The sequence below is a fragment of the Saccopteryx bilineata genome, chromosome X (genome assembly GCF_036850765.1).
Source record: "Saccopteryx bilineata isolate mSacBil1 chromosome X, mSacBil1_pri_phased_curated, whole genome shotgun sequence".
Lineage (NCBI taxonomy): Eukaryota > Metazoa > Chordata > Mammalia > Chiroptera > Emballonuridae > Saccopteryx > Saccopteryx bilineata.
This window is the reverse complement of record NC_089502.1, coordinates 66,184,446-66,208,521: the sequence shown is the minus strand read 5'-3', so window position 1 is coordinate 66,208,521 and position 24,076 is coordinate 66,184,446. Positions and strand designations below refer to the sequence as shown.

Genomic DNA, 24,076 nt, shown 5'->3' with positions numbered 1-24,076 from the left:
TGAAATGATGATGGAAGGACCCAGCCACAGCACAGTGGCAGGGATCACACCCTCTTTTAACGCAAGGGAGACATTATACTTTTTTCAGCGAATTTGGACCCCAGGAACCCCCCAACCTGCTTGACAGGGTTTCTTGGGCACCCACTAAGTGGTTCAGTCTTCACCCGTCCAAAGCCACAGCCCTGGCCTTTTCCACACCGACTATACCTGAGGGGAGGAGGTCCTCGGCACTCCAGAAGAAGACCTTGCGACTTGCGTGCAAGCCCCATCACCTGGGGGGATGTGGAGGCTTTGGTGGGGCAGGCCCAAAGAATTGTCCCTGACAGGCTCCCAGGCCCTGGTGCTCTGTTCTTGCTTATGTGTGCTATAGTAACTGAGTCCCAGACGCAAGCGGCGGCAGCCCAGGGCTCAGGCTTGGCAGCGTGAGCTGGTGTTTTCAATTCATCTTTGGAGGATGAGGAGAATTGGGTTGGAGTTGCGATCCACAGACTCCAGAAGGTAAACAGTGGCAGCTGAGGCAGGAGGATGAATGGAAACAAGGCTTGCATCACTGAGTGGCCGCTAGAATGGCAGGGAGTGCCTGCTAAGCCGCTGGTGGGTTTGCTGACATTTTGGGACATAGGGGTGGTGCTATCATGCTCTCCAGAGCAGAGATAGAAATGCTGACTGCCACGTGCTCCTCCTTGGGACAGTGTAACACTTGCCAGGATGGCAGGAATGAGGGGGGTGGCTGATGCCTCATGTGCATGGACTGATTTCCTGGACTATGCCTGGAGTGAGTACTGGCTCCTTTGTTGGACGGACTTACAAATTTTGGACAATGTGAAATACTCTGATGGGTTGGGGGTGGCTTTGCTGGAGGCCCTTCCCCTGCCCCAGGAAGCTTTTCCCATGGCTAGAAGGAAGGCCGAGGACATTTTGTGCTTTTGGCAAAGTACACAGAGACTGGTGAAATGTACCTTTGTAATTGTTGAAATTGTATGATTTGTCATGTTGTAATTTGTGTAATGTGCCTTGCAACCATATGCAGTACGCAGCCCACAGCAAGCCATCCATTCTGTGTTTGGACGCTGGGACCTTTGTGGGAAGGGGGCGTGCATGGGCCTACGTCCACTTTTTACAATCAAAATGGAACTGTGTTTAACGGCACTAGAAGGTCGCTGTAACACAATGGGAGGGAAATGACATCCTGACCCCTAGGAGGAATCCCCTGTTTAAGATCCCTGTTCTATTTCCTAACTAGTCAAACATTATAGAAGCTTCCCTCATTGTATAATAAAGCTAATCTATTAGCATATAGTATAATAGGTATTATAGTTGTTTTAGTTCTACTAGGGTTCTGTTGCATAATGCATAGCATTCAGAAACTACAACAACAGCAAGCTGTCATTCATCAAGTCCAATTTGCCTTAATTAAAAGAGAAGGTGGAGGTGTGGGTGGAGCACAGAGCACATTCCTAGCAGCTGTGGCTGATGCAATGCTGTGAGAATACTCCAGGTCCCAGAACCCTCCTGGGCATACCCAGGAAGGGAGCTCACCCGCTTTAAGGAAGTGACTCAACACTAACCATACAGCTCCCTGATCTTTTCAGCCATTGGCATTGAGGAACACACTGTAACACCCTATAAGCTGAACCATGTATATAAGCTAGCTTACTTCCTGAATAAAGTGCATCTGTGTCACTGAACCTGGTCCCTGGAGTTGGGTCTTTGCATCTCTGTCATCCTCACCCCCGGCAGGACTTGTCCAGAAATCTGCATTTCTACTAAAAAATAATGCACAAGGGTTTGCTTTTACTGACATCCTCACCAACACTTGTTTGTTGTTCTATTAATGATAGTCATTCTGGCAGATGTGAGGTGGTATCTCATTATGGTTTTAATTTGCATCTCTAATGATTAGTGATGTTGAGTGGCTTTCCATATGCGCTTTGGCCATCAGTATGTCCTTTTTGGAGAATTGGCTATTCAAGGCCCTTGCCCATTTTTTTAATCTTTAATTGTTTAATCTTTTTTTAAGTTGAAACATGATAATCATACAAAAATAAACAAATCATCACATGTATCTCTATGAATTTTCAAAAGGTATAACCACAACCATAGACCAAGGAGAGATGTTGCCAGCATCCTAGAATCCCACCTTGTGTCCACATCCTATAATGGGCCCTGAACGATGAACAATATTCTGACATCTAACCACAAGATAAATTTATTAAACAATTTTGAAATTTGTGCTTGAAATCCGTAGTATATATGATTTTGTGCCTTCACTCACTTCTTTCTTTTCAAAAAGCTATTTCTGTAATATCATTGCTGATAGTTGTAGATTGTTCATTCTCAGTCTATGTAGCATTCCATTATGTGACTGTACATGGCACATTTGCTAATTCTGAGAAGGGATTTGCTACCTGTTGAACTAAGAAATCTTTGTCTATAGTAAAGTCCAAATAATCATTTGCCTTCTTGGCTTTGAGTTGTTTAAATTCTTTCCATAATTTGGAAATTAACCCCTTATCAGATATATCATTGGCAAATATTTTTTCCCGTTCAGTGGGTTGTCTTTTTGTTAACGGTTTTCTTTGCTGTGCAAAACCTTTTTAGTTTGATGTAGTCCCATTTGTTTATTTTTCCCTTTGTTTCCCTTTCCTGAAGAGAGACTGAAAATATTGCTAGAAGACATGTCTTGGATTTTACTGCCTAGTTTTCCTTCTAGAATTTTTATGGTTTCCTGACTTACATTTAAGTCTTTTAACCAATTTGAGTTTCTTCTTGTGTATGGTGTGAGTTGGTGGTCTAGTTTTATTTTTTTTTCATGTAACTGCATAATTTTCCCAATGCAATTTGAAAGGTTGGTACAATATTCACAAAAATATGTGACATATTATATAAACAAAATGAAGGATAAAAACCACATTATCATATCAATAGATGCATATAAAGCATTTGTTAAAACCAGACCCATTTATGATAAAAATTCTCAAAAAAGTGGGAATGGAGGGAACATACCTCAACATAATAAAGGCCTTCTATGCCAAACCTACAACCAATATCACACTCAGTGGGCAAAACTAATAGTTTTCCCCTAAGATCAGGAAAAAATAGGGATGTCCACTTTCACCACTTTTATTCAACATAATACTGGAACACCTAGCCACAGAAAGTAGTCAAGAAAAAAACTAAAAGGCGTCAAATGTGGTAAGAGGAAGTAAAACCATCATTATTTATAGATAAAATGATCTTATACATAGAAATCCCTAAACACTCCACCAACAAACTACTAGATATAATAAACAAATTCACAAAGTAGCAGGATACAAGATTAATACTCAGAAATGGTGGCATTTTTTATACACCAATAATGAACTATAAGAGACAGAAATCAAGAAAATAATCCCAATTACTATTACAACAACAAATATATATATAAATATAGTACCTAGGGAAAATATTAACCAAGGAGGTAAAAGGTCTTTACTTGTAAAATTATAGAACATTGAAGAAAGAAATTGATGAAGATACAAATAAATGGAAGCATATATTATGTTTATGGATAGGAAGAATTAACATTGTTAAAATGTCCATACTATCCAAAGCAATCTATAGATTCAACACAATTCCTATCAACATACCAATGGCATATTTGATAGAACTAGAACAATTATTCCAAAAATTTACATGGAACTAAAACAAAACAAACAAAAAAAGATCCTGAATAGACTATTCATCTCAGGAATCTTAGGAATGAAGAGCAAAGTCAGAGGTATCACACACTTTCTGATATGAAACTGTATTACAAGGCCATTATAATAAAAACTTGATACTGGCAAAAGAATAGGCATATAGATTAATGGAAAAGAACACAGAGCCCAGAAATAAACCCACATCTTTATGGTCAATTGATATTTGAAAAAAGGAGGAAATAACATACAGTGGGGTAAAGACAGTTTCTTCAAAGTGCATTATTTTGAAAGCTAATGCTTCAAAGACAAATGTAGAATGAAGTAATACTTCATTGGAATAAGATGTTTAAAGTATTATAATTAGAAATGATTATCAGATATTTTACTTAATGATTTCGGGCATAGAATGCATGAAAGAAGCAAAAGCAGAAGAGAGATAAAAAAGTGACCAATATGAAAGCGATTGTTTCAAACTTCCCAAAGTTGCCCAACAGTCTATCCTGTTCCCCTTTAAAAAGCTCAGATAAATAGAGGAAACACATAGAGATTCTGATTGCTGAGCTCCAAATGTATTTCTGAACCTTAAATGAAATCAAGTTTTATGTGTACAAGTAGCTGCTATAACCTAACATGGCCTATAAATGAATAATATTTGAGGGGGTAGAATTTGTTATTCTACTTGATTCCAAACTTGAAATATTTTTCCAATACTTAGAGACTAAGATTTTAATTTTTTCTTTTTTTTTCTGAAGCTGGAAACGGGGAGAGACAGTCAGACAGACTCCCACATGCGCCCGACCGGGATCCACCCGGCACGCCCACCAGGGGCGACGCTCTGCCCACCAGGGGGCGATGCTCTGCCCCTCCGGGGGGTTGCTCTGCCACGACCAGAGCCACTCTAGCGCCTGGGGCAGAGGCCAAGGAGCCATCCCCAGCGCCCGGGTCATCTTTGCTCCAATGGAGCCTTGGCTGCGGGAGGGGAAGAGAGAGACAGAGAAGAAGGAGGGGGTGGGGGGTGGAGAAGCAAATGGGCGCTTCTCCTATGTGCCCTGGCCGGGAATCGAACCCGGGTCCTCTGCACGCCAGGCCGACGCTCTACCGCTGAGCCAACCTGCTAGGGCCTTTAATTTGTTCTTAATGCATAAAATGTTTTCACCCTAACTAACTTGCAGACAAATGCATTTTCCTAATATGTCCTAAAAATGTAAACTCTTCATCTCCATTTTCTTGAGTCATCTTCCTTTATAAGCACATTAGAAGAGTTATCCTAAAGAGAAAATATTACAGTTCCAGCAATATCAAGGTATATGTATAAACAAATAATATCTTGAAACACTTTTTTACAACTGGCTCTTGAACAACGTACAGCTACTTTCAATGAAATCTGCAAGTTGCTGTACATATTTATAAAAGTGGAGTTTTATACCCATAAATGATCAAACAAGGTCAACTGTAAAATGTTAGAAAGTTGTAGCCTTTTTATTTAGTACTCAGAGAATGCCAGTAAGTTAACATGATATGTTGACAAATGTTGCTCACAGAGTTTTAACAAAAACAAAAATAAATATAATTTCTATGTTATCTTTGGCATGTTGTAAATTCAAAATGATAGCCATTTCTTTAGCAGCACTGTGAGGGAAAAAACACACTATAAAATGCACTATTGGATTGAGTCTTACATGAAAAATGTAGTACAATGAAAACTTTCATGTCAAAAGGAGCAATGCTTTAAAAAACATTTATAAAACAAATGATGTTATAAACTCCATATGGTAGTCAGTAAAAGAAAATACAGTTATATGAACATTGGGGTCCTTTCAATAGTCACATTTAAGTTCTTAATTACATGTGAATCAAATTTACACACAATTTCTATTTAATGCCATTTCTATCTTAAGAAGTACAATAAATGCCACTAAATATCATATTTTGTATACCAGAAAATAAGTTTAGGAATCCCAAAGTGCTTGGGAAGTGTTGGCAAGAAAAGATTTTTCAATTGTGGCTATAGCAAACTATACATCTGCATAATGGTAACATTAACTAACACTACATAGTATATTTTTAAAAAATTTAACACAAAAACACCACATTCTCCTTTTATTGTACTGTGAAATTTAATGCAAGATAAATTCTCATTTCCAAACCATGTTTGCATTTGAATATTTAATTAGGATATCTTCTATAACTTTTAAAATGGGTATTTCTTGTCATAATGCTTTTGAGATATAAAAAAGAATATTAACAAACTTTTTTTGCCACAAGTGCTCTCCTTTTCAGAGTGAGTGAATTTGAAATGAAAACTTAAATGTGACCTGAGCAATATTAGTTGATACAAAAGAAAAAAAGCAAATAAATCTGGTCACATATGACAATTTATTAAGAAACTAAAGCACTTAGTACATTCTCTAGCACAGTCCCACATAAAATTAGATGTCTAAAAAGTACTTTGTGAAGAGTAGATTAATTTATATAATTAGACAAATAGAATGAAAACAAAACAGATGTTCCCTTGTCCAAAGTTTTTAAATGTGAATATAGAGCAAAACTTAACTTGACAATTACATATATATTTATTTCTAAGTATTTTGTTAAGATGTCTTGCTGGTCAACAAACTAAAAGGTACATAATTTGTGCACTAGAATGAAAGCAAGCAAGCTTGAGTTTCTGTATTCTAAAAATAACTTTCTCTTTTTCTTCATAATTCAAAGAAATGTATGTCTATGATTTAGGAGTTACTAGACCCTCAAGTATTAGCAACCAACTTAAATTTTAAGAGATCAAGCATTATCATTTTATTAAAATTGATGGTCTTCACTATATTATAAGACTAAAACCAGTAGCAGAGCATCCATGAGTAAAATGTATTTGTGGATTTTCATGGTCAATGCCACACACTCTTGCACATGAATGCAGAAAACACACTTCTGAATTGTTCTATTCATTTCAGCAATCATTCATTTTGAGATACATGCCAAAACTATCTGAATTAGCTGTGAAATGCAAGAAACTGTTCTAAACATTTCATTGCAGTTGATCAATCTGCACTTAATAGGGCTTGCATTCTTGTTGAGAAGTAACACCGTGATAAATAGGATCTCTGTGTCCTGAAACCTAGTCAGGGGATCTGGAGACTTTGATCCCACTGACAGTTTGCATTCAACCTTTCTGTGCTTTCCTTTTCTGTATAAATACAGTAGAGATAGGAGCCTGGGGGCAAAGGAGACTCCTTATGTTATGGGCCATATACTATGAGAGGCAAAACTACAGATTAATATGGATTTGCCAACAACTGCCTCCCTCCACACCATCCTGTCACGGAAGTTCATTGTAAAGGTCATTGTGATTTAAAAAGCTTGGAGGTTTTAAGAGAAAATGTATATTGAGAAGAGGAAAGGAGTAGTACAACAACAGCAATTTATTGGATAATCTGGCCTTGGGGCATACTGTGTAAATTTCTTGCCCAAAAGTATCTTCTTTGATAATAACTGAATTTTAAGTCATTCTCATCCAGTAATATTGCCAACAAGTAGAAAGTCATTTGATTAATGGACATCATTCTTGAAAACTGCCAATTATTTACTAGCCAGTGACCTAGCTCTCCTTTCACCCTTTTAGCTCAAAATAGCTGCTTGGTGAGAAGGGTAGTTCTGATTAGGGGAATGGGAAGGTTGTGAGGTGCTTTTGGGATACAGAATCTTTCAGGACTAATTCAATCATATAGTCCTCTATGAGGTAATCAAATAGGAGAGCAAGAGTAAGAGGATGTAGAAAATGCCAAAGACATGTTTTGCCTAGTTTAAAGCCTAAGTGTTCTAGTTAACCTTAAGGCCAAGGTAAGTGCTTCTTTTTCTTCTTCAGATATAAAGGGTCTCTTATTGTCAAGAAAAATAGTAGTCGATCAATATAAATAAGCTTATGTGGTCAGTACTATTTCAGCATGATGTTTTAATAAACATCAAGTTTGAGGGTTGCCTACACATATGAAATCCCTTTGGGCTAGTCAGAAGTGTTATCAAAATGTTTTACTATGTTTAAATGCCAAAGGCAATAAGTCATAAAAATCAATGTTTTGGTACTACTCGGTTTAACAAAGTAGTCTAAGGTTCAGTTTTCATGAATGAACTGAAAACTTTTTTTCCCCTCTGCACAAAATCACCATCTCTGGCACTACATTTTAATTTTCTTGCAAATGGTTTCCTCAGTTTATTCATGATACTATGCGCTTTAAGACATCAGATAGTAAGTCTATCTGGGTGAAATTTGTGTTTTCGCTTTGAGGGAAAAAAAAGTACAATATCCTCTCCCTTCCAGAAAACAATATAAACCCTAAAGTGTGCTATTATTAAATACTACCAAGAAGTATCAACTAGAAAGAAAAGCAATGCAAAATTGTATTTCATGAATCCATTAGAAACCACAATATTCTAAAGTTTTATAAAAAGATTTTTTTAACTGGTTTAGCCCCATCAGAAAATGTACCATTCACATCTGTGTTTGTTGCTCTAGAGTTCTAGCCAAGATGGACATGATTAGGCATCCTTAACTTGGTTCCTTCTATAAAATGAGGGTACAGTTTGAAGGTCTCCCTTATATGAAGGTTGCTCCCTACTATAGATAAGCTACTAAGTTTGAATTTTCCACCAGAAAATGCTTGCACAATTATCAGTGTCTAGCATATGTGTCTTTTATACATTGTCAATCCTCACTGAGTGATGAGGAATCCTACTGTTCACTGCTTAATTCTAATTGTGTTCCTTTCATAAAAGGGCTGCATGGCATGACCCTTCCGTGCAAATTCACTAACAAATTAATAAAAATCACCAACTTTTTAAAAACTATTGATTATGGAAAGATTGAGTTATTTTTTGATCATTGTTCTTTTTCCAACTTCACTTATTTTAATTATGTTACTAGAAAGCACACATGGAAATAATATCTCTGTTCTGAAAAGTTCAACACCAAAATCACACCTCTGCATTTGTCATATCCATTTTGATAGGAAGCCTTAATAACACAAAGAAGATACCAACAAGAAGATAAGTCAGAATATATGGACACAAATGGTTACATGCAATTTCTTCTACTGATAAAGAAAAATAAAAGAAAAAGGCAAATTGGGGCATAAAAGTCTAATATAATACCAGTCTAAGTACTGTTTTCTATGTGACATAGATGTTCTTTTAATGTCTTTCAATTACTGCAAAAAGACACCTCAAAGTAAAGATACATACTTTTTTTTATAGATCACGCCCAATAAACAGATCTTTGTGCATGGAATATATATCACTCACATTATAAAGATACTATGTATACTTTCTCTTATTAAATACCAAAGTTAAGTCTCCTAGGCTAAATTGTATACTCCAGCAATAAGAAATCAATTGTCTCTGAATTAAGCAAAATAAAATACACAGCAAACAGCACACCTAGCACACACAAGTAGATCATTTATAGTCACTAAAAAAAAAAAACCCTGTAATATCCTCCAGTTTACATTCATGTGTTCATTCTGTCAGTAGTAGTAGTAATAGTAGTAGTAGTAGTAATAGTAGTAGTAGTAATAGCAGTAGTAATAGTATTTTATTCAACACAAAAAGATTTTTAAAATTTTTATCATTTAAAGAAAACAATACATACTACACAGTGGTTCTGAATCATATATATCAGACCAATTTGGCCAGATTTATTTTATGATATAATTTAAAAATGTGTTCAGATTTTATGTAGATCATTAATATTACTTATTTAAAATGTCAGTTTATCTCCTTGAAGCAAAATCAATTATGTAGCATTGTCTAAAGTTTACTAAAATGCATTATACTATGTCATGTGTGTCAAGCTCACAAGTCCACTGCAGTGAAATTTCAACTATGCTGCCATAGGATTCAAGGTAGACTAGCACACTACATTGTAACTCAAAGCACATGGAAAGTCCAAAGCACAACAGCATAGTTGATTCTGGGGTGGGGACAGGTGATGACTAAATCCAGTTGGTTCACTTGAAAGTAAGCTGACGTAACACCAAGGCAGTGTGACCACCATGTCCTTTATTTTCAAAGGTTTAATTATGACCTATTTAGTAGGTCACAACCCAATATAAAGCCTTTGGTTAAAAAACTCTTTACTTGTACTACAATTCCATTAGAAGTGAAATTTACAGAAGCCTTATATAAACCTTTATTTGTAGATGAGGCCACCTATGGATAATATACAGGTCTGACTGCACACATTACCATTTGATTCTTCTGTAAACACTTTGGTACCAACCATAGCACGAGTTCACATATTAACAGAAATAAATTTTTGCTCTGGTACCAAACTACTGTGTCTACATTTAGTAACTACAGGGTGGAGTTACTACCTAATAAATGGAGTCCTTTGATTCTACATAATAACACTTCTACAACACATTTTCAACTTATTTTTTTAAAAAGGTCTATCCTTCATGATCTGATGTTAAAAAATAGTGAAACTGATTGGCATTATACTATTATATTTGCATCTTAATTATTGGTAATGATTCTCCAAACTATTATTGATTGAAATCAGAAAAACTATTGAACTTTAATTAAAAGGAATTTTAGAAATTAGTGTGCAGAAAAGTTATTAGGGCCTTCTGTACACCAGTTATATACTTAAATAAATCTTGGATACTACTGCAAAACAACATATGAATATTGTGGACCTGTGTATGTTTATTCTTTAATCTCACTTCCCCCTAAATAAGGAGGCTGAAAAGAATATTCAAGTGGTGTAGCAGAAAACAATGTTTTTGATATAAGATTAGGCAAAAGCCACATATTTAGTTTATCTTCATCCAGTTTGATTGAGAAACACTGGAAATCTCACAGGCCAGTCGATGTCCGCTTTTTCATGCTCCGTCGCTGAGCTAAGCTTGATGCAGCAACAGGCTCCAGGACTGGTTGGAAGGTCTTATGAGCCAGGACCGAATATGTGGCAACCACTGCTCCCTAAAATAAGGAGAAATACCACCAGCTGAAAAAAAATATCTGGAAGCGACAAAAAAATAAACAAAACAGACTTCAAAGTATATCATGAGAGATTTAACTAGAATACACTTTCCCTCTCAGGAAAATTGAGAATACTTGATCTATACATTGATGATTCCCTGGTGAATTAATACCTAATTACTTGTATATTTTTTATTCCAATAACTATGCATCTTACAATATATCAATCTATCAGTCTTTTGTCACTAATTTAATTTGCTTTAAAATGTTTTAATATTTAATAGGAATTTTAAATGTTTAAAGTATATATATATTCTGATATACATGCACATTGTAAATGGTTACTGCATTCAGGTTAATCAAAATATCCTCATATAGTTATCATTTTTTGTGTGTGTGATGAGAGTACTCTTAGTAGATCCCAGTATTCAATTGGTAATATTAAATAAAATCATAATGCCATACATCAGATCTCTAGACTTATTCATCTGCGTAACTTCAATGTTATATGCTCTGATCAACTCCCATTTTCCCCTCCACCTTGGAAACCATCATTCTACTTTATGCTTCAACATACAGGACTTGTTTAGATTTCACATGTAAGAGAAATCATGTCACTTTGTTTTCCTTCTGTGTCCAGCTTATTTCACTCAACATAACGTCTTCCAAGTATATCATTTGTGTTGCTGCGAATGGCAGGATCTCCTTATTTTTGAAGCTGATTAATATCCCACTGTGTGCATGGCTGTGCATCTCACAATATCTGTATCCTCAAAGAGATAACTGTGCCCCCCATGTTCACTGCTGCATTATTCACAATAGTCAAGGCATGGAAACAATTTAAGTGTTCATAAAGAGATGAATGCATCTATTACTAAAATTTAAAATCTAGGTTCAATGTCTATACATATAGAATCATACACCAGTGGTTATTAAGTTTGGAAGCATAGCAATCCTTTGTTTCCATATGAAACTTGCATTTAGTGTACTCCTAGCCCTAGTATTTTCTAAGAGCTAGGAAAATACAATTGAGAAACATATATTTATCATGAGAAATGCTATAGATAAAGTGAAGAAGAGTCTGTGGTTGTTATTTAAAAAAAACCAATAAAACAAATTTATAACTACATCTTTAAAAGATAATACTTTTTATCAGTGAATTGCATACAATGACTTTACTAGGTATCAAGCATCCAGAAGGTATATAAAAGTATGTTTTACCTTAACGACAGAAGATGCATCATTTCTATTTGTCTGATCATTCGGCAACTGGTCTCTGTGGGTTATCCATGAGTGCTTTAACACTTGTTCTGTAGTATACCGCTGGTGTGGGTCCATATGTAGCATATTGGAAAGCAAATCCTAAATTTTAAAAAAAGTATATATAAAACTATGTATCAATAATAATTTTAGTAAATATATATCATTTCACATTTTCTCAAAATAAGAAAGCATCAGTATATTTTAAATCTGTTTGATTTGACCTACCCCTAAGGAAAACAAGCCTATACTCTCAACAGTTAACTGTACTTATATACGATGTAATACTACTCAGCCATAAGAAAGGATGACGTGGTGCCATTTACGACAACATGGATGGACCTTGAGAACATTGTACTCAGTGACATAAGTAAATCAGAAAAAGTTACGAACTATATGATTTCACACATAGGTGGGATATAAAACTGAAACTCATGGACATAGATAAAAGTGAAGTGGTTATGAGGGGGAGGGAGAGGAGTGAGGGGGAACAAATATACGGTGACAAAAATGATCTGACTTTGGGTGATGGCATACAACGCAATGCCACGGAGATGTTCAGCTGAAACCTGTGTACTTTATTGATCAATGTCATCCCATTAAATTTAATTTCTATAATAAAAAAAGAAGAAAAGAGAACCATGGAATAGATTTTTCAATATATAGTAAATCTTTACTATTTTTAAATAAGGGGATATTGAATCTGTGAGACTGGAATGTGGTTAGTGAGGGAGAAGGAAACTGCAAAGCAGCAGGAGTTATCCTGGAATGCGCTAAAAGGTTAAGAGGAGAAAGGAACTATTGATATTTGCTGGAAAGCTGGGCCCTAAAGTATAAGGGCATGTGTATACAGATACGACATAGAAGAGGGGAGTCCATTTCATTAATATACCCAATAACGGTTTGCTGTATGAAACACTGAAGAAAACAAAACAGAAATCAAAGGTTAGAAGTAGCAGTGGTCAGAGTATCATAAATTTTGCATCAGAGTAACTGCGAATATGTTTATTTTATCTTTGATAGTAAAAAAATGTTATAAAATAGAACCTTATAGTAAAGCACAATTTTAAAGATATAAAATTGTGTGATAATTTTAAAGAAACCTTCTCTCAAGCATATTTTAGAGAAAGGAGAAGTAAATTCCATTAACATAGCACATTCTAAAATAGAAACTGAACCATCACTTTTTAATATTTTCCTCAATAACAGAGGCAGTGAAATTAAGAAACTCTAAAGAGTGACATCAGAATTTGAAGAATAATGTATCTGGTTGAAATTATGGAAGTGAGCAGAACAACCAAGAAAAAAATAAATTGGAACAGATGGGCAGAACAAATTTAAAATAATATAAAAATATATAACAGTGATTAGTTCAATAAAACAGACCTAAAGGATAATCATAAAAATGATAAATGTTCAGCAATACAAGGACTTGCATCTCTGGCCAAGATGGAATGCCAGGGGCTGGATTAACTGACCTGCTTGAAACTACCATCTCACCTCCCGCCAAAAATAACCCCATAAATACAGGCACAATAGCTTTCAAAAGATCCGAGATTAGGCAATGAAGGAGAGTGATCCCTACAAGAAAGGAAACAAATAAATTAATCCCTATGATTGCCCCAGTTTACCACCTTGAAGAGAGTCTTCAGACTGTTGCGCAGGTAAGAGAAACCTGGGTAGAGCCTGGCAGTTTCCCTGAGATGAGCAGATGGAACTAAGAGTCAGAGAACATGACAGACAGAGAGTTAACAGGACAGACCAGAGAGGTAAGAGGATCAGAGACAGAACTACTGAGAACTGTAGGGGTCCTCCCTCAAGTATTCAGCCTATTACTGATAAACCCATAATGTGGAGGGGGTAAAAAAAACTGCCCAAAACAATGGAAATAAATATCTGAAAGGATTATAGAAATCAGAGCTCTTGCTGGTTAGAATATTGCCTGTTCCCATCAGCCAGATTTGAAAATCTCATAATTCATGGAGTATTTAGCAGAGTATTTAGAAGCAACCTGCCTGAATAGTGAATATCCCTAGACTAAAAGACATTAAAAAGAAGATGTAAAAATACCAAATTGTTTCCCCTAACTTTACTGAGGTCCAGAATAAATCTCAAGAATATTTATAGAAATAAAAACATGACCAACACCCACTGGGGTAAATTTTACTATGCCTGGCTTTTATTAAAAATAATCAGGCATAGAAAAGAGAAGAAAAATAAAATGCATAGTAAGGAGAAAAAAGATCAATCAAAATTGATTGACTCACACAGGTTAGAAGCAACAGATAAGACCTTAAACTTTTTATAATTCCATTTTATGTGTCAAAACATAAGTAGAAACAAAGAAAATATAAAAGGACACAAATTGAGCTTTTAGAAATGTAAATTGAAATGTGAGAAAAAATAAACTAATGGGATTAACAGAAAGTTTGATAAGACAATTAAAAACATTGCTGAGGACACAACAATAGATACTATCAGAGAGAAATAGTGCAACACAAAAAAGCAAATGAGAAGAGCATCACTGAGCTGGGGACAATGTCAAGTGGCATTCCCCCCCCCTCTCTCAAATTAATTAAAACATTAAAATTTTCTTTAAAAAAAGGTGGATGGGCCTAGAGTGAATTATACTAAATTAAATAAGTTACACAAAGAAGGACACATACCATATGATTTCATTTATATGTGGAATCATAAAGAACAAAGTAAATGAACAAACAAAATACAAACAAAGTCATAGATACAAAGAATAGACTGATGGCTGCCATATGGGAAGAGAGTGAGGTTATGGGTGAAAAAGGTAAAGGGATTAAGAAGTGCAAGTTGATAGTTACAAAACAGTCATGGGATGTGAAGTACAAGAGAGGGAATATAGTCAACAATATTGTAATCACTATTTATGGTGCCAGGTGGGTTCTTGAAATATTGGAGACACTTTGTAAAGTATATAATTGTCTAACCACAGCGCTGTATACCTGAAACTAACACAAAATAATGTAGACAGTCATTGAAAAATAAAATAAAAAATCTAAGGACTTCAGTAAAAATATTGAAAATATGAACTTAGTTAATAAAAAGTAAAATGTAATATAAATATAAATGATCATATCAAGTTTCAGCAACAATATGGAAGAATTCTCACAAACTGCTGGTAGGAATGTAAAATGGTACAGACACTTTGAAACACAGTTTCATAAAAATTAAATATATGACCCAATAATTCCATTCCTGAGTATTTCTACAAAAAAATAGAAGGCAACCATCCATACAAACATCTGCACATGGATAATCAATGCAGCTTTACTGGCAAGACTGCAAAACTGCCAACAACTTAAATGTCCATTGGATGCGAATGAATAAACTGTGCTGTATCATTTTGTTCATTAGATTCCACATATGAATGAAATCATATGGTACTTAGTCTTGCTCTGACTGGCTTGTTACACTTAGAACAATGCTCTCCAGGTCCATCTATACTTGGCAGGGGCAGAGATTGAGCGAAGAGAAAAAACTCATCGACACAGACTTTATGGTGATTTCCGGGGGGAAGGTGGGATACCAGGACAAAGAGGAGGGTATAGAGGGGAATAAATGGTGATGGAAGGAGACTTGACTTGGGAGGGGTGAACACACTATACAGTGTACAGATAATTTGTTGCAGAATTGTGCACCTGAAACATGTATAATTTTGTTAAACTGTTTCGCCCCAACAAATTCAATAAAAAGGAAAACCAAACAATGTGGTGTACCCACACAATGGAGTATTATCCAGCACTATAAAGGAATGAACTATTGGTATACTCCTACAACATTGAGGAATCTCAACATAATTATGATGAGTGAAAGAGGAACAACAACAACAAAAAAGAGTATGCACCCTATGATTCTATTTACAAACATTTCTGGAAAAATGTGAACTAACCTGAACTATCAGGTCCATGGTTGCCAGAGAATGAGGGGATGGGGGACTGCAGTCAGGGATGTGGAACAGGAGGAAAGGGTTATAAAATCAAAAAGGAAACTCTTAGGGGTGATGGACACATTTATTATCTTGATTTTGGTGATAGTTTCTTAGTGTGTAAATGTCATTACATTAAATTGCATATGTTAAATACACACATTTTTTGTAGTATATCAATTATACCTCAGTAAGGCTTTCTTTAAAAAAAATCAATGGTGGCCCTGTCCTGTTGGCTCAGTGGTAGAGTGTTGGCCTGGTGTGTGAATGTCCTGGGTTCGATTTCTGGATTGGGCACACAGGAGAAGCAACTATCTGCTTCTCCACCACTCCCCTTTCTTTCTCTTTCTCTTTCTCTTTCTCTTTCTCTTTCTCTTTCTCTTTCTCTTTCTCTCTCTCTCTCTCTCTCTCTCTCTCTCTCTCTCTCTCTCTCTCTTCCTCTCCTGCAACCATGGCTCTGTTGGTTGAGGGCATAGTCCCAGTTGTGAGGATGGCTCCATGGAGTATCTGCCTCAGGTGCTAAAAATAACTCAGTTCCAAGCATGGCCCCATATTAGAACATCGGCCCAGACAGAAATTGCCGGGTGGATCCCAGTCAGGGCGCATGCAGGAGTCTGTCTATTTCCCCTCCTCTCACACAGAAAAGAAAAAAAATCAATGGTCTAGCACAAACCACTAGGTCCCTTTATTCCCACTCACCAAAATGAGTTTCAACATACAATCAACTATGCACACAAAAATTTAGTAACAAAAACCCCACCATGTTGCTCATCATTAAAACTTATCTGATTTTGTTCGCTTTCCTGAGGATTCTGAGGGATTACTGAAAGATACAGGTAGTGATGGTGAGAGAACAAAAAAATAATTTTAGGAGATGAGCCTCTACAAATACGAAATATGCTCCTATGCCTTAAATTTTACTCAGAGGATGTCTATTGCTAATGGAAAGTTCAGATTAATACTAATTAGCAGAATGCTTTATACATTCTTAATATCAGCTGACACTTATTGAACACTTACTCTGTGTCCTATAGTAGAGTAACTTGTTTAATCTACATAACAACCCTGAGGCAGATGCTGTTACAATCTTCAGTTTATAGATGTGCACACTGAGGCTTAAAGTCGTTAAGTATCATTCCCAAGGTCACAAAGCTAGTAAGTGTGTAATGCATACAGGTGGTCAGAGTCTGGTTGGTAAGTACTAAAGCACACTACTTCTTATTCTTCCCCACTTAAGTCAGTGGTAATGCTTGAACTTTATATAACTACTGCAGCTTTCTTTTAAAATTAATAACCAGCATGTACACACAAGAAGTGGTCAATGTTTATGGCATTAACTAAGCATTCGTGGGAAATATCAAAATCTCCATTTCAAAAAAAATTCAGTTTTTCATAATGAAGTGCAAAAACACTGTTTTCTTATATTTTCATTGAAAAAATTTAACTCCACATACTATGGAATACTACTCAGCCATAAGAAATGATGACATCGGATCATTTACAACAACATGGATGGACCTTGATAACATTATACTGAGTGAAATAAGTAAATCAGAAAAAACTAACAACTATATGATTCCATACATAGGTGGGACATAAAAATGAGACTCAGAGACATGGACAAGAGTGTGGTGGTTACCGAGGGGGGAGAGAGAAGAGGCAGGAGAGAGAGGGCTGAGGGGGTGGGGGATGGGAGGGGCACAAAGAAAACTAGATAGAAGGTGATGGAGGACAATTTGACTTTGGGTGATGGGTATGCAACATAACCATATGTCAAAATAACCTGGATCAAAGGGCAGTTCCATTTCTAATTTTCTGAGGAATCTCCATACTGTTTTCTACAGTGGCTGCACCAGTCTGCATTCCCACCTGCAGTGCAGAAGTGTTCCCCTTTCTCCACATTTTCGCCAGCACCTATCGTGTGTTGTTTTGTCAATGAGTGCCATTCTGACTGGTGTGAGGTGGTATCTCATTGTGGTTTTAATTTGCATTTCTCTAACGATTAGTGATGTTGAACATTTTTTCATTTGTCTATTGGCCATCTGTATGTCCTCTTCGAAGAAGTGTCTATTCATTTCTTGTGCCCATTTTTTGACTGGATTCTTTGTCTTCCTGGTGCTGAGTTTTACAAGTTCTTTATAAATTTTGGTTATTAATCCCTTATCAGATGTATTGTCGAATATGTTCTCCCATTGTGTGGTCTTTTTATTCTGTTCATAATGTCTTTAGCTGTGCAAAAGCCTTTTAGTTTGATATAGTCCCATTTGTTTGTCCTGTCTTTTATTTCATTTACCTGTGGAGATAATTCAGCAAAGATATTCCTGCGATAGATGTTAGTGAGCTTACTGCCTAAGGTTTTTTCTAGGATACTATTTAAGTCCTTTATTCATTTTGAGTTCATTTTTGTGCATGGTGTAAATTGGAGGTCTAGTTTCATTTTTTGCAGGTAGCTGTCCAGTTTTCCCAACCCATTTGTTAAAGAGACTGTCTTTACTTCCTGTATGCTTTTACCTCCTTTGTCAAATATCAATTGTCCATAAAGATGTGAGTTTATTTCTGGGTTCTCTGTTCTGTTCCATTGATCTATATGCCCTTTGACCCAACCATCCTACTTACAGGAATATATGCCAAGGACACCATATCACGGACTGAAAAAAAGAAATGCACCCCCATGTTATGGCAGCATTGATCACAATAGTGAAGATCTGGAAACAGCTCAAGTGTCCGTCAGTGGACGAGTGGATTAAAAAGCTGTGGTACATATGTACAATGGAATACTATGGGGCTATGAAAAAGAAGGAAATATTACCTTTTGCAACAATATGGAGGAAACTATTATGTTGAGTGAAATAAGCCAGGCAGAGAAAGAAAAATATCATATGACCTCACTCATTTGAGGAATCCAAGGAATAATGAGAACTGAGGAATGAAATTGAGACAGAGGAGGGATCAAAGGAACCAGAAGAAAAGACGACAGAGGGAAAGGGGATGATAGGATGGGATAAACCTGAAGGGAAGGGGGGAGGGCACTGTAAAGAGGGGGGCAAGGGAAATGTTGAGGGGAATAGAGGGAGGGGGGATGCATTCGGGGTGACCCTAGAATCTATGTAAACACAATTAATTAAATAAAATAAATAAATAAATAAATAAATAAATAATAATAATCTGGAGATGTTTTCTCTGTACATATGTACCCTGATTTATCAATGTCACCCCATTAAAATTCATTAAAAAACTAACTAAAATTAAAGACAGTCAAAGTTAGGGTGGTCATTTAATTTGATATCCAAATCAGAGCCCTCGAGAATGGAAGTGTAAAGCAGGACCATCCCAGGCAATGTGGGATGTATGGTCAACCTAGTTAAAGCAAAAGGGGTGTAGTTAGTCCTGAGGTAAAATTCATGTAAATTATATGAGACCAAAGTACTTTTATAAATGTTCCAGAGGTGTTTAAACATGCAAAATGGTTAATTTATATTGGAAACAAAGACTAATTTCTAAAAGCAAAGTGGATTCTTCTGAAATGAAAATAAAAATATGCCCACATCCTAAATGCATATAATACATTATGCTTACTGTTTCCTAGGAAAGATACGAACAGAATGCTGACTGGTTTATGCTATTAAATAGCATCATAGGAGAAGCATCAACATTTTGCTTTCTTTTAAAGAAATTGAGGTATTTTTAATAGGACTTAATTGATCATATTTCTTTTTTAGTTTCCTCAGAATTAAACAGCAAGATCCCCTTGTCAGAATGACAAGCAGATAATGGAGGACAAATGAAAGAGCTGAAGTGTCATCATTATCTTAAATAATATTCACTGAATTCTCTTGATAGCTAAGAGGAAAATGAACTTACTTACAGTTCACAAAAATCTGTTACTTTCTTATGGACAATTTTCCATTTTTTCATAATGGATATAGTAGTGCTGGCCAGTTTAAAAAAAAGACACTCAACTATGACAAGAATGATCACTTGTATATAATTGGTTGGGTATTTAGTTAGATAATATAATTTGAAGAGAAGCATGACTAATAAAATAATTAATGTAATTGAACCTAGACCTCAATTATTTCTTATTTTTATACCTATTTTAAATAAAAGCCAGCAAAACTCCAAAGTTGTTGAATGTACGTGCACACGGCAAAAAAGCAATTTTGTTATTCTCATAGCACTCAGGTGGCAAATTCAATTTAAGTTTAGAAACTAGTGATTAATAATTCATCATTTAACCATGTGACTGAGATAAACACATTTACTGCTAATTATACTGTAAGCATTTTGTTTGTTCAAATGTGTCACAGTTCCTACTTCCTTAGCATAAAAGACTAAGTTCCATATATACTTAACACTCTGTGCCTTGACCATAGGTGACAACAAATAATTTATTTCTTACAATAAAACTAAGAGTAGGATTATAATTATTAAATTTGCTTGTGTATTTCCCTAGCTTACTTTGTACATTGTAGACTTTCTCTAGTATAATTTGCACAAGGTAGTTAAAAGGTATGGTACTACAAGTTCTAGTATTTCAAAATAATATTTTAACTGTAAAACTGCACTGCCGTATAGATTATGTAAAGGGTAATAAGCTTCAGTAGACTGAATTTACATATTACAGAAAAGAAGTGAGTGAACAAAAACAACTTTCCTTTGAGCCTTCTATTATTAAAGGGTTATAGACCTTTTCCTCCCCCTTTCCATCTACACAAGCCACTTAATAAAGCCTTACTTCCTCCAGAGTGTCTTATCAACATGTGGTAAACTGAAAAGCAGACACTGGACTGAGAATTTCAGTTCTCCCACGGATTAGTTCGTGACTATGGACAAGAAAAATTCTACACAGCTTGGTTTATCTATCTACAAAATAATGAACCAGTTCCCTTCTAGCTCCAGAAGTCTGTGACTTCTAATACATTAACAAACTAATCTTCTACTAAAAGCAACTTCAAGCCAAAATGGAAAAGAAATACTTATCTAAAACTTGACCATTACAGTCATTCACAAGAAGACAAATAACTATGTTTATATTGCTATATCGGTCAAAAAAGTTTATTGTGCAAATTAACAATGCAAGGCATACAAAAAGATAAGACTAACTAAACTTGTAATCACTATGTTGTATTCCTGTAACTTGTATAATATTGTATGTTAACTATAACTAAAAATAAATTATAAAATAAAATATTAAATAGCTAATATCAGTATATTCAAATAAGTAGGCATAATTCTAGATGTATAAGAAAATGCAAAAAAATAAATATGACATGTAAAGCTCCCCAAATGGGGAGACTAAAAATGTATGCTCATGAACACATGCCATGGGAGAATGTAAGAACTGCTCTAATAAAGTACATACAGCATTGTGATGGGTGCACAGGAAGAGGAAAGGGTGCAAGGGAAGTGGACATGAATAATTGTTCCATAAGAACTTCTGCTGGGCAATTCTTTGTTGGCTAAGGGTGTATGTCCTTGAAATAAGTAACACTTTACTTTTTTAAAATAGTCTAAAATTTACATAGAACAGTCCTCTAATTGAGCAAGTATCATTGTGTTTATGTTTAATATGTAGTGACACCATGACATTTCCATTGCTCCCTTGCCTCTTCTACTTTTATTTTGTTTACCAGATTTTTCTCCTGGTCTCGTCTTGTTTACAGAAAAGAAGCATTAATGCGAGTGTTCTCTGAGCCTGAGGTTTGGAGGTGAGGAGTTAGCTGAAACTACTGTACAAATAAGACTCATAAAGCTAACATGATTTTCATTATCACCCTGGCCATTTAACTGAATAAACAAAGTCTAGCAACTCTGCATGAACAGGAGGTGAACAGAAGCAACTTCTATATGCTGCTGCAGGTGGTACTAACCAACAGCAAGAAAACCATTCAAAAGAGAAAAATAGCTTGTCAGGAACTATAATTAAGTTAAACAATTGTTACTAGGTGACAGCATATACCACAGTTGTCACAACTAAAGAAACTTAGTTTAAGGGGTTATGGACAATTGAACAATAGTTTGTCTTATCACTGATTTCAACAGAAAAAATAAAGTGCTAAAATGTACAGGAGAAAGTTATTTTTTTTCTTTATGATTCATATACTCCATTGGCTCAGGAATTGGCCACCATTTTCAGAAAAGTTTTGAAGACAGAACTAAAGTCACTTCATTCATAAAAAGAGAATACGTGAAAGGCCTTGTGACACATTCCAACAATATGTCCCAGTACCTTTTCCTGTGTTAATTTCTTCAAAATATCAGATTATAGAGAAGGTCAGAATAAAACTGAACTTGAATATGTATTATTCCTTAAGCACTAGACAGACTGAAACAAAACACATGGACCAGGAAAAACTAAGACTCTAAGCACAACTGGCATATAAATTTCTATGTATTTCAGCCTTCTATTCACTGTTGGCAGTTATTTTTTAAAGAAATGCAAGAGGATTATCTATATCTATATCTATATCTATTTCTATATCTATATCTATATCTATATGGCTTTAAACATTGTAAATGTTCCTTGGGAAAATGTAACTTTGTAATGTACAGAGACTGCCTGACTAGAAAATACTATGATTAATAAATAATCTTAGTAGTCTCAACCACTTTACACGGAGAAATATTACAAATTATAAGTAATTCAAAATGCATAGAAATGGAATTTTGGAGGTGGAAGGAACCAAAGGGAAAATTTAATTCCCACATTTTACAGATGAGTAAACTGAATCAGCTAGTTAGTAGATCAAGACTAGCACTCAGCTCTGCCTTCTAATCAGATGTTCTTTCTACTACACTGTACAGCACACCTGTGTTATGGCTGAGATCCAGATGCAAGCCCTTCTCTGTTTCTCTAATGTTTGAACAGTATTGCCAATCACATTCCCTACTTATTTATTCTACAATGAATCAGGATATGAGATTTACTCCATAATATACCCTACAGTTAACTAGTGTTCTTGAGATAATTAGGTTTTATCAAGAGCAGATATTAAACATAAACAATTTCTTCTGTCCTAAAATGTTTTCTATTTCAAATGTAGCTTAAAAGTTTTAGGTCCCTATAATCTACATGCTGACTCCGTTTGGGTTTTTTCTTTCTTTTATTTTGGTGACAGAGACAGAGAGACATAGAGAGGGACAGATAGGGGCAGAAAGACAGGAAGAGAAAGAAATGAGAAGCACCAACTCTTTGTTGTGGCTCCTCAGTTGTTCACTGATTGCTTTCTCATATGTGCCTTGATGGGGGACTACAGCAAAGTGAGTGATCCCTTGCTCAACCCAGCAACCTTGGGCTCAAGCCAGCGACCATAGGGTAATGTCCATGATCCCATGCTCAAGCCAGCGACTACGTGCTCAAGCCTGATGAGTTGGCGCTTAAGCCGGCGACACCAGGATTTCAAACCTGGGTCCTCTGCGTCCCGGTCTGATGCTCCATCCACTGGGTCACTGCCTGGTCAAGCTGGGCTTTAGTTTTAAATTTTTTAAATTATAAATGTAAGAATTCATAGTCAAAGTTTGATGATTTTCCCCCTAAAATAAATAAGGCCAGTTACTGTGCAACTGCACTCATTCATCAGCCATTGGCTACATGCAGCTGTCATGCACTTTTCAATGTGGGCACTCCAACTCAGATAAGCTGGCACCATAAAATGCACATCAAATTTTGAATACTTAGTTAAGAATAAGGAATATAAAATATCTCACTATTTTTATGTTGATTAGATGGTAAAATATTTTAAATATACCAGGTTAAATTGTTACTAAATTCATTTCACCTGTTTTCTTATTTTTTATTTATTAATGTGGCTACTATAAATTTTAAAATTTCATGTGGCTTACATTATATTTCTATTGAGCAACTCTAAGCCATCAATAATAAATATCTAGATGCTACTGATGAGAAGTTTATATATTCTCTAAGAATAAGTCACCGTCAAAAAAATTGACTATATAATTGCTAGTCAGTATGTGTGCTAAAGAAAAAGTGATGTGTAAAAACACACTACATACAGAAGGCAATTTTAGTTTGCTTAAGTATGCATTTTTCCTCAGTAGATTTACATTTTTTAGTTTTGGTTAATAATGAAACTGGTTTAGATTCCCTGAACACATATGAACTAATAAGAGAGGAATGTTGGTCAGAAGCATGGCACAAAAGAGGAAAAAAGTCAGCCATTGTGTTGTTCAATCCACACATATG

At 35.5% G+C, this 24,076-nt stretch overlaps 1 protein-coding gene across 6 annotated transcripts in view; it reads right to left on the bottom strand.

The window, feature by feature from the left end:
* Nucleotides 1–5,159: 5,159 nt before the first annotated feature.
* Nucleotides 5,160–24,076, bottom strand: part of RPS6KA6 (ribosomal protein S6 kinase A6) — a 136,556-nt gene continuing 117,639 nt past the window's right edge. For all 6 annotated transcript variants that reach the window (XM_066249207.1, XM_066249206.1, XM_066249211.1 and 3 more), the window contains 2 exons: nt 11,877–12,017; nt 5,160–10,655 (listed from right to left, as the gene is read on the bottom strand). In XM_066249207.1, the coding sequence (XP_066105304.1) occupies nt 10,530–10,655; nt 11,877–12,017 (267 nt within the window). In that variant the 3' untranslated portion in view covers nt 5,160–10,529. The remainder of the gene's footprint in view (nt 10,656–11,876; nt 12,018–24,076) is intronic.